The sequence below is a fragment of the Labrus mixtus genome, chromosome 18 (assembly GCF_963584025.1).
Source record: "Labrus mixtus chromosome 18, fLabMix1.1, whole genome shotgun sequence".
In the NCBI taxonomy this organism is placed as follows: Eukaryota; Metazoa; Chordata; class Actinopteri; order Labriformes; family Labridae; genus Labrus; species Labrus mixtus.
In genome coordinates this window covers 23,861,481-23,873,020 of record NC_083629.1, presented here as the reverse complement: position 1 = coordinate 23,873,020, position 11,540 = coordinate 23,861,481, and the positions used below count along the sequence as shown (strand labels likewise).

The 11,540-nt window shown below is 47.9% G+C and overlaps 1 protein-coding gene across 1 annotated transcript; it reads right to left on the bottom strand.

The window, feature by feature from the left end:
- Nucleotides 1-5,233: 5,233 nt before the first annotated feature.
- cfd (complement factor D (adipsin)) lies at nt 5,234-8,508 on the bottom strand. Its single transcript, XM_061062976.1, has 5 exons — nt 8,352-8,508; nt 7,903-8,059; nt 7,046-7,187; nt 6,661-6,951; nt 5,234-5,690 (listed from the first exon to the last, which is right to left on the bottom strand). The coding sequence occupies exons 1-5, from the start codon at nt 8,410-8,412 to the stop codon at nt 5,514-5,516; spliced, it is 828 nt and encodes a 275-aa protein (XP_060918959.1). The 5' UTR covers nt 8,413-8,508; the 3' UTR covers nt 5,234-5,513.
- Nucleotides 8,509-11,540: the final 3,032 nt, after the last annotated feature.

Here is an 11,540-nt window from a genome sequence, read left to right as displayed (position 1 = left end):
CTGGCCCCCGGTCTCAGGGGTGGGTGAGAGACAGGGCGGCTGCGGGAGAGGAATCTCGCGCGAGATTGCTCTCCCTGGCCCCCGGTCTCAGGGGTGGGTGAGAGACAGGGCGGCTGCGGGAGAGGAATCTCGCGCGAGATTGCTCTCCCTGGCCCCCGGTCTCAGGGGTGGGTGAGAGACAGGGCGGCTGCGGGAGAGGAATCTCGCGCGAGATTGCTCTCCCTGGCCCCCGGTCTCAGGGGTGGGTGAGAGACAGGGCGGCTGCGGGAGAGGAATCTCGCGCGAGATTGCTCTCCCTGGCCCCCGGTCTCAGGGGTGGGTGAGAGACAGGGCGGCTGCGGGAGAGGAATCTCGCGCGAGATTGCTCTCCCTGGCCCCCGGTCTCAGGGGTGGGTGAGAGACAGGGCGGCTGCGGGAGAGGAATCTCGCGCGAGATTGCTCTCCCTGGCCCCCGGTCTCAGGGGTGGGTGAGAGACAGGGCGGCTGCGGGAGAGGAATCTCGCGCGAGATTGCTCTCCCTGGCCCCCGGTCTCAGGGGTGGGTGAGAGACAGGGCGGCTGCGGGAGAGGAATCTCGCGCGAGATTGCTCTCCCTGGCCCCCGGTCTCAGGGGTGGGTGAGAGACAGGGCGGCTGCGGGAGAGGAATCTCGCGCGAGATTGCTCTCCCTGGCCCCCGGTCTCAGGGGTGGGTGAGAGACAGGGCGGCTGCGGGAGAGGAATCTCGCGCGAGATTGCTCTCCCTGGCCCCCGGTCTCAGGGGTGGGTGAGAGACAGGGCGGCTGCGGGAGAGGAATCTCGCGCGAGATTGCTCTCCCTGGCCCCCGGTCTCAGGGGTGGGTGAGAGACAGGGCGGCTGCGGGAGAGGAATCTCGCGCGAGATTGCTCTCCCTGGCCCCCGGTCTCAGGGGTGGGTGAGAGACAGGGCGGCTGCGGGAGAGGAATCTCGCGCGAGATTGCTCTCCCTGGCCCCCGGTCTCAGGGGTGGGTGAGAGACAGGGCGGCTGCGGGAGAGGAATCTCGCGCGAGATTGCTCTCCCTGGCCCCCGGTCTCAGGGGTGGGTGAGAGACAGGGCGGCTGCGGGAGAGGAATCTCGCGCGAGATTGCTCTCCCTGGCCCCCGGTCTCAGGGGTGGGTGAGAGACAGGGCGGCTGCGGGAGAGGAATCTCGCGCGAGATTGCTCTCCCTGGCCCCCGGTCTCAGGGGTGGGTGAGAGACAGGGCGGCTGCGGGAGAGGAATCTCGCGCGAGATTGCTCTCCCTGGCCCCCGGTCTCAGGGGTGGGTGAGAGACAGGGCGGCTGCGGGAGAGGAATCTCGCGCGAGATTGCTCTCCCTGGCCCCCGGTCTCAGGGGTGGGTGAGAGACAGGGCGGCTGCGGGAGAGGAATCTCGCGCGAGATTGCTCTCCCTGGCCCCCGGTCTCAGGGGTGGGTGAGAGACAGGGCGGCTGCGGGAGAGGAATCTCGCGCGAGATTGCTCTCCCTGGCCCCCGGTCTCAGGGGTGGGTGAGAGACAGGGCGGCTGCGGGAGAGGAATCTCGCGCGAGATTGCTCTCCCTGGCCCCCGGTCTCAGGGGTGGGTGAGAGACAGGGCGGCTGCGGGAGAGGAATCTCGCGCGAGATTGCTCTCCCTGGCCCCCGGTCTCAGGGGTGGGTGAGAGACAGGGCGGCTGCGGGAGAGGAATCTCGCGCGAGATTGCTCTCCCTGGCCCCCGGTCTCAGGGGTGGGTGAGAGACAGGGCGGCTGCGGGAGAGGAATCTCGCGCGAGATTGCTCTCCCTGGCCCCCGGTCTCAGGGGTGGGTGAGAGACAGGGCGGCTGCGGGAGAGGAATCTCGCGCGAGATTGCTCTCCCTGGCCCCCGGTCTCAGGGGTGGGTGAGAGACAGGGCGGCTGCGGGAGAGGAATCTCGCGCGAGATTGCTCTCCCTGGCCCCCGGTCTCAGGGGTGGGTGAGAGACAGGGCGGCTGCGGGAGAGGAATCTCGCGCGAGATTGCTCTCCCTGGCCCCCGGTCTCAGGGGTGGGTGAGAGACAGGGCGGCTGCGGGAGAGGAATCTCGCGCGAGATTGCTCTCCCTGGCCCCCGGTCTCAGGGGTGGGTGAGAGACAGGGCGGCTGCGGGAGAGGAATCTCGCGCGAGATTGCTCTCCCTGGCCCCCGGTCTCAGGGGTGGGTGAGAGACAGGGCGGCTGCGGGAGAGGAATCTCGCGCGAGATTGCTCTCCCTGGCCCCCGGTCTCAGGGGTGGGTGAGAGACAGGGCGGCTGCGGGAGAGGAATCTCGCGCGAGATTGCTCTCCCTGGCCCCCGGTCTCAGGGGTGGGTGAGAGACAGGGCGGCTGCGGGAGAGGAATCTCGCGCGAGATTGCTCTCCCTGGCCCCCGGTCTCAGGGGTGGGTGAGAGACAGGGCGGCTGCGGGAGAGGAATCTCGCGCGAGATTGCTCTCCCTGGCCCCCGGTCTCAGGGGTGGGTGAGAGACAGGGCGGCTGCGGGAGAGGAATCTCGCGCGAGATTGCTCTCCCTGGCCCCCGGTCTCAGGGGTGGGTGAGAGACAGGGCGGCTGCGGGAGAGGAATCTCGCGCGAGATTGCTCTCCCTGGCCCCCGGTCTCAGGGGTGGGTGAGAGACAGGGCGGCTGCGGGAGAGGAATCTCGCGCGAGATTGCTCTCCCTGGCCCCCGGTCTCAGGGGTGGGTGAGAGACAGGGCGGCTGCGGGAGAGGAATCTCGCGCGAGATTGCTCTCCCTGGCCCCCGGTCTCAGGGGTGGGTGAGAGACAGGGCGGCTGCGGGAGAGGAATCTCGCGCGAGATTGCTCTCCCTGGCCCCCGGTCTCAGGGGTGGGTGAGAGACAGGGCGGCTGCGGGAGAGGAATCTCGCGCGAGATTGCTCTCCCTGGCCCCCGGTCTCAGGGGTGGGTGAGAGACAGGGCGGCTGCGGGAGAGGAATCTCGCGCGAGATTGCTCTCCCTGGCCCCCGGTCTCAGGGGTGGGTGAGAGACAGGGCGGCTGCGGGAGAGGAATCTCGCGCGAGATTGCTCTCCCTGGCCCCCGGTCTCAGGGGTGGGTGAGAGACAGGGCGGCTGCGGGAGAGGAATCTCGCGCGAGATTCCTCTCCCTGGCCCCCGGTCTCAGGGGTGGGTGAGAGACAGGGCGGCTGCGGGAGAGGAATCTCGCGCGAGATTCCTCTCCCTGGCCCCCGGTCTCAGGGGTGGGTGAGAGACAGGGCGGCTGCGGGAGAGGAATCTCGCGCAAAAAAAAACTCTCTGTTCAGATAAATAATAATAAAAAATGGATGCCGCGATGATTAAATGTTAAGTGCTTAAATTGAGATGAAGCCTGTGTTGATGCTGACGTGCATGTTTATCTTTATAGGGGTGGTGTGACCTGTCTGTAGGTCAGGTTTTGGTAAAATGCGGATTTTGGGCTCATCCAGAAGACCATCCACCAACAAGAACATACACCATAGAACGCCGAGCAGCTAACTGGATAGTGAGCCCAACCTTCGAGACCTCAAGTGGGATTAAGAAGACTGTTTCTTCTAAGGAAGAACTTCCTTCGCTACTTCATAGAGCACAGACTAAACAGAAACACACACCTGGATTGAACCCCAATGAAAAAGACTGGGCTTAGACACTTCAAATGTTTGTTTTATTTCATGTGCACACTTTATTAATTAAAGAGCCCATATGATGCCCTTTTTGGGGTTTGTATATTTAATCTATGTACCTACTTTTGTACGTTCACAATAGCTAAAGTCCGAAAAAAGTGTCTGTTTTCATGTACTGCTCCTCCTTGCTCCCTCTACGCTCTGAGTCCATCAGCTACGCTCTGAGTCCGTCAGCTGCACTCTGTTGAGCCTGTCAGCTGCACTCTGTTGAGCCCAGACTGTTAGACCCCACGTGGGCCAAGTCTGCTTTGATTGGTCTGCCGATCCGCTCTGTCGTTATTGGTCAGTTGCTCAGCACACATCGCCGAAATTTCAGCATGAGCTGCAGGGCTTGCCACAACGAGCCAATGGACTTAGATCAGTGATCTCACACTGGCAATGATGTTAGACTGACCAATTTTTAGCGAGGGTTACATGCGGCTAATGCTACAGCTAACAGGAGGAGGTAGGAGAAGCTGCGTTTCCGCGGACTTTGAATTTTTGCACATAGATGTGCCTAAACATGCACAGGACAGTTGGAAAACACACTAAAGGGCATATAAAACCAGGAAAAGCATAATATGGGACCTTTAAGTTGTTAATTGCATTAGTAAATTGTATATTGTAATCTTGACCTGCAATATTTGTGTTCCTTACATACAAAGTTTGAAAATGTATTCCTGTGTGCATCTCTTGACTGATATTCAGACCTTGGGCACCCAAGGTGTCCTAGTCTTATGATGTTTGTCCACCTTCAACACTTTATTTACAGTAACATGGGTTAAAAACAACTATGCTTTTTCCCTGAATTTGATCAGATATGTTGGTAGCTATGACACACCAAATGTTTTCATAATGTTGTTTACAGTCAACGTTAAAGATAATACTTGTATTTGTAGTAGCATTCTTTTTTTCCAAAAACTGTTTGAGTGGAAGTTCAATAGACCTCCTTTTTGTTTCTGCGTTTACTTGAAAGTTGGACCCTGTTCCCACTGAGCTGTTAATAAGTGCATAATACAGTATTTATTCATCTTTGTAAGTAGTGTTCCCACTTTAGATCCAGTACCTGCAGAGGAGCTTCATTAACTCTTAATAAGTGCATAATAAAGTATTTATTAACCTTCATAAGGCATTAATATGAACCTAATAAAGTCTTATTAATGTGAATAAACATCTTATGAATGTTGATAAGTGGTCTATAAACAAGTTTCTTTGTGTTAATTAATATCTTACAAGCCAATTATAAATTAATTTATAGTTTAATTAACACTCATGAAGTCTTATTAATGTTAATAAACATCTTATTAATGTTCATGACGGTATATAAAGTGTCAGTACATTTCTAATAAGAGCCTATAAGTGTCTTATAAGACATAATAAATGTGTTAATTATGCCTATATTAACACTTATATAGTCTTATTTGTGTTAATAAGAATCTAATAAGGTCTTATAAGTGACTTATTACCTGTTATTAATGCTTATTACAAGCACCTTAATATAAAGTGTTACTATTTATTTTAACATCTGCATCTTTGTTTTTAATGCTGCATCTTACTATTACTGTACACGATGGCAAACAAGTCAAGACACACATTCTATAAACTGCCTTTTAATGATTTCTCAATACAGTGAATTGATTAAATGCTGTGAGATATATTTTCCTGACATAAACGTATAGGTAGTAATGTGTTGGGATCCATCTCTTCAATCATGCATTTAAGTAACAAACGAGTGTGGAGCACTTCTGTCCAGCAAAAAAAACATGTCTAAAGTGAAATCATCTGTGATTCAGTGGATGTAGGATTGTATTAGACACATGGCTGCGATTTAAAACTGCGATGAGCCACTGATAACTGTACCGCCGTCTCTCCCTTCACTTCTCGTTCTGTGCAGCATCAGGCTGCAGGGCCATGACGCTGTCAATCCACTCGGTGTAGTGAGAGATGATGGTGTAAATTCCAGGCTTTCTGATCTGGCCACACTTCATTCCTCCGTTAGAGGTGATGCCCACTGCGACGCCATTGTAGAGCAGAGGACCTCCGGAGTCACCCTGACAGACGACAAAAAGCACAAGCAGAGAGGGAAATTATAATATTTTAAACATCTGCATGTGACAATGAACTGGAGAAGAAATGGTGAAAAAAGTTGGAAGCAATTGCTGATTTAAAACAAAGGTAACTAAGAAACCATAGCACAAACTTTATTAAAAAAAACATTTGCCTTAAACCTGGCCTGCACGGGGCATCTCCTACGGTTACAGAAGAAAGGGCAGTATCTGTGTCTCAATTCAACGGTAGCATCCTTGAAAGGACGCAGCCTACAAGATGCTACCAATAACTACATGGGCTTAATCCCTCGTTTTAACTATCCTTTAGTAAGCCTTGATGTTTATTTTGTCAATGATGGTCACTTTTACAGTAAAATAGATATTAACGCAGGGTGTGCTTTACATGGCTACCATGCTAAACTGAATCTGAAAAGAGAGGTGGCCGCAATTTGTATCTTCTTGCAAAAACAGCAAACTCGCAAAAACAGCAAACTCAGCAATCCAAATGTTAGTCCACTACCAATGGATGACGCCACAGCACGGTTCACTTTCTTGTACAGCTAGATAACATGCAACAAGAGTCTACAGACATGCTAACCGCTACAGGAAATGGTACTGTTAGCTTGCGATAATACTCACATTTACAATGCTCACATGCTAATGTTTTAGCACATGCATGTTCCCTTTTTAAATGTAATGTGTTAGCATGCTTGATAAGTTTGAATTTACTTCAAAGATTGCCTACTTTAGGGCTACTTCTCCGCTACAGTCTTATGTTTTGTCCTACAAAGTTTGTTGCTCAAAGGCTATTTGGATTTCCACAGTTTTTTATTGTCGCTTGTAGCTTTGGTGTAAAATCTTTAGCTAATAATTAAATAAATTGATCTTTTTGTGCGTGAAGCTTCCCCACAGTGTTGTAAAATTATTAACACAATCATTTATATTCCCCAGAAGGAAAGGAGCTCAAACTTACATCACAGCTATCCTGTTTCTTGTAGGGTTGGTCACAAGGCTCTGGACATACTTTATGTGCACAGATCATGTTACTGGTGAACTTTCTGCCAAAGTAGTCGCCGCGACTGCATCGAGTGGGTCTGACCACCTCGACCACCACCTCCTGGAGCTTGTCTGGTCTGGAGCCCAGGTTGTTCAGAGATCCCCAACCGGCTGTCTCCACCTCTGTGTCCGCGTCTGGGTTTGTGCCGCTTGCTCGTAGATATTCCACAGCTCTGACAGCCTCAGATGCGTTAAATGGACGATCCAGCTGCAAATACCACCCAAAAATATGTTGTATCTTTTGGCTTTTTCTGGTACCTCCATCACTAGATCATGGCATGCAATGAAAACTATACATTTACCTTAATCAAAGCAATGTCATTGTCATAATTTGATGCGCTGAAGGTTGGGTTGTTGTGAAGTTCCAATATGTCAAATGTCTGCTTTTCGTCTTCGGGTTCACTCAGAGAATGGACACCAAGAACTACTTTCCTTCCATTCGGCCTATAATAAGAGCAGAAAAGATCACAAGACTGAATCAAAAGAAATAGACAAACAAGTTTCTATTTTTTACTCAACAAAATGGAAAATCAGTCATGTGGCTGCAGCAGCTGGGGATCTAACCCGTGACCTTCCGGGTTGAGAAACGACTGATCACTGCCGAACAAAATGCATCCTCTGATGTGGTGTTGAAAAGGACTGGCCTCATGTAGCACACGTGGTCTGGAGCTACCTGAACTTTGTTACTCACTGGATAAAGATATTCCAAACTTTGTCTGAGACTTTACAGAAACAGCTTAAACCAGGACTAATTCTAGCAGTATTTGGAGTGAAACCATAGACTGTAAATATTAATGAACGAAGCCTGAGTGACGTTTTGAATGGGTGTGTATGTGACTTCCTGTGCTTCTGCAGCCAGCCTCTAGTGGACACTCAATGAACTGCAGGATTTTGAACTTCTTAAGGCTTCATTTTTCAACACTTGAGGTTACTGCTTGAGTGAGACCAGCTGCTGTGGCGCTCTCCAACATCTGGAAGTATTATGATTCCCTTTCAGACATTGTAAGCAAGTAGTTTTATTTTGCTGAATTGGGCTGAATTGTCTTTCTCAGAGAGTATACAGTTTGGGTAAATTCCCTAAAGGATCTCATGACCAATTACTATAAAATTCTTAAAGGTTATACGGTTTGTTTTTATCTTCTGAAGACAGTATTCTCACCCTGTTGGCAGACAGTGAACTGCGGTCATCACCCACTGATCAGCGACCACAAAGCCTCCACACTCATGCTTCATATTTTCTCCTTCTTGAACTTGGATTGAGGCCATGTAGGGGCGAGAGTGCGGCACTGCCTCTCTGCCGCCGATGATACCCTCAGCTGAAATTATCAGAACACACAACCACAAAGAAAAACTTCACAATCAAAAATTTCTGGTTGTGCACAGTAACACACAGAAGATGTTCATACCAACAGAATATGACAAAAAAAACCTCATGTCCTAATCAGTCAGCACTGCAGAGTTAAGAAAGTTTAGATAATAAAGAAGCAGGTAGTATCATATCCTTCTAGATTTGCAGAAATACAATAACAGAATTACAACAAACAACTCAAGAAGAACAGTCAAAATACACGCTTCATATTTAAGAAACAATGTCAGCAATAAACTCACTGTGGAGAAAGAGGGCACAAACAAAAGTAACGACCACCAGAACGTCTTTCTCTCCCAGCATGATGTCTGTTTAACTAAAGCAAGTTTCGAAACTTTGGCGTTTTAAAGGCTTCCACTCCAAGGAAAGGATTCATAAATCAAGGATAGATATGGTGCAAGACACGAGTGGGAGTCTGACCTCCTCCTCTTTGCTGTTCCTGGAAGAAAAACAGGAAAGCAAACAACATGTTCTCTATTTTCTTTAAAAATCTGTATTGTCTTTAGAGCTGGGTTTTTATTTACATTGGTCCACGTTGTTGTTGGATTTTTAAATCTTAAGTATCTGTGGCTCATGAGCCAACATACAAAACAAATGTTGAAAAGTTAAATAAAGAAAAGTGTACTTACTGACTCCAGAGTCCACACTGTTGTGTCCTAACATGTAGTTGAAGCTGCCACCTAATGAGAAGTGGCTGCCTGGCTGTCTGTCTGAACATTTACATTTCTATAGCTTCATTTTCATGTGAAAAGCTCAACCCGGTCCGAGAGGCAGGAGGGGGGGCTCTCTCACCTTGACGTCTGTGTAGGTTCTCAGTCATCCAGGTCATGGTAAATTCAAAGCTTGATCCAAAATGAACCATATCCAGTTGCATTTGGATCAAGCTTCAAACTTTCTCACCTTGATGCTGCCAATCTACGGCAATTCCTGGCAGTTTACGGTGTTGACTGTAAATTCACATGAAGAGCCGTTAATTTGAAGGGTTAGGGGTTAGGGTTAGGGTTAGCTAGGGTTAGTTTCCACAGCAATTTAAATTGACAATTACTGACGAAAATCCTGCTTTTCATGCACTGTCAGCTGGTTCATAGTACCCTCACTCTTCACCACACTCACTTCAACCTCACTTCTGAAAGATGTTGGAAACTGATACACACATTTCTTTATGATGAGACATACACACATTCTCTCAAAAGTGTGAGCATTCATTGACAGCTGCAGGAATACAACTTTTTAATTGTCTCATTTTGAGTTACATAATGCTAATATTTGGACTGAACCCTCTTGACCTGGTGCACTTCAACACAACACTTCCAGGCAGGGAACATTATCTTCTTCTTTTCTTCCCGTAAATCGAGCAGGAAAACATGAAACAGCCGATCTGTAACAAATAAGTACATTTGACAAACTTTGCAGTTACAACAGGATAACAAAAAGTACACAGATGATAAGTGTTGCACTCCACATTACACACCGAACATGGACATTATAAAAACATCTCTGCTAAAGCGTCATGAAGTCACAAGCCTTAAAGTAACCTTTGACACAGATCATGCTGCATCTCTTTGACATGATTTTAAGAATGAGAACGATTAAGATGAGGAGGGAGACCTCATAAAATGTGCTGCTGCAGAGGGACACTGTGGTACAAAAAAAACAAAAACAGTACATACTTCAAAAAATCTAAACAGATGAATTATCCCCCTGTACAGTGTGTGCAGATTGAGGAATGAGGTAATCAAACCTGTTTGGTTTTTTGATCCAGGCTGTAAACATGTTAATATCTGCTTTTATGAATGGGTGTGTATGTGACTTCCTGTCTTTCTGCAGCCAGCCTCAAGTGGACACTCCAGGAACTGCTGGATTTTTGACCTTCTGCATTGGCTTCATTTTTCAACACTGGAGGTTGCCGCTTGGTGCAGTTAATTATTCTCTGCATCGGTCATGATAGACTTCATACAGCCTTAAATCCAGCTGGAGTAGTCTTAAGATTTCTTTGTGTCAATACAGTACAGACTAGGATGTAAATGTTCTTATTGCTAAAGACTATAATTGTAGTGCCACAAACAATTCCCATTATGTCATGAATTAAAAACTACACCCTCACTTCCACCTGTCTTTACCTGCTGTAGTTAAAACCTGGCCCCGGTTGGATGAATCCTGTCCAGACAGACCGTCCTTCTCAACACATGGATTTGTTTCTGCTTCCACAGCAGCTCTGAGAAATGTTTGTTTAAGTGAAAACTCCTGTCGGCTGGTGTTTGGACAGAATAATCTTGTTGGGAACTTGCAGAGAAATATTGCCCACACTCTGGGAACACTTTCTCTCTCTGGCTGATTTTATTTAAAGGTGGAGGAACAGAGAGACGAGAGGCCTTCAAGGAGATGTAGGAGTCAAATATTTTACAGAGGGAAGCTTATAAAAGTGGATGTCAGACATGATTTACTCGTGCAGCCTCATTATGAAGCTTATACATTTTGTTTTGGATGCATTGTGTTTAGACAAATATGAAAGGGAGAGTGTGTTTCTTTGCTTTTAAGATTTTTTTTTTTACATGAGATTGGCCATCTCCTTTGAACACCTTTGCCTCCCTCTTTATGTTTGGTCTCACCTGCATTGATTTTCAGCGGGTTAAAAGAGCTTAGTGGGTTTAGGGGTCACCCCCTTATGAAAAGGTCAAATGTTTGGCAGCACTAATGAACTCTCTCACAATTCCTTCGGGAGGACGTTGAACTGCTCTGTCTCATCATGACGCGGCTCATATGACATGACTCGAAACAAGGATACTAAAAAAACTGTTCAAGATTCAAGATTTTTATTTGTCACATGCTCATACAGATGTGCAGTGAAATGTAAAGACTGTTCCGCAAGGCCATACAATAACACTCAAATTACTAATACACATAAATACAGTAAAATAGAATGTAATGTAAAATTAAAAAAATAATTATTTGAAGATACAAAATACAGAATATAGAATAATGTAAACAGTGTAAAGTGTCCAGGGTGTCAAAGTGCAACTGGAGTGAGCTGCGTTTGTCAGTTAGTCGGCTGTTGGTTGAGGGTATATCAGGTTTTGTGTGTGAGGAGTGTTGAGGTGTAAAAAAGTAACGGCATAACTAAGGGGAAAAAAACGCCATGGTGCCATGAGGAGCGAGAGAGGTGGAGAAGAGAGAGTGAAAAATCCACCACCTCCTGTAGGGGGTCCAGACTCCAGGTTTGGGAACAAATGCTCTCAGACATCTGCATCCTGAAAAACATTTTTTGTCTTTCTCTCTTGGAAAAAATAAAGGTTTTATTAATCTCTGAAATATAACTGTTAAATTCACACTTGAGGCCTTAATAATCAAGAATGTTGCCAAAACTTTATTTTCTATGTGTTCAGGTGACCTGCTGGATTGATTTACACCCTCTATATGCTCTTTAATTGGGA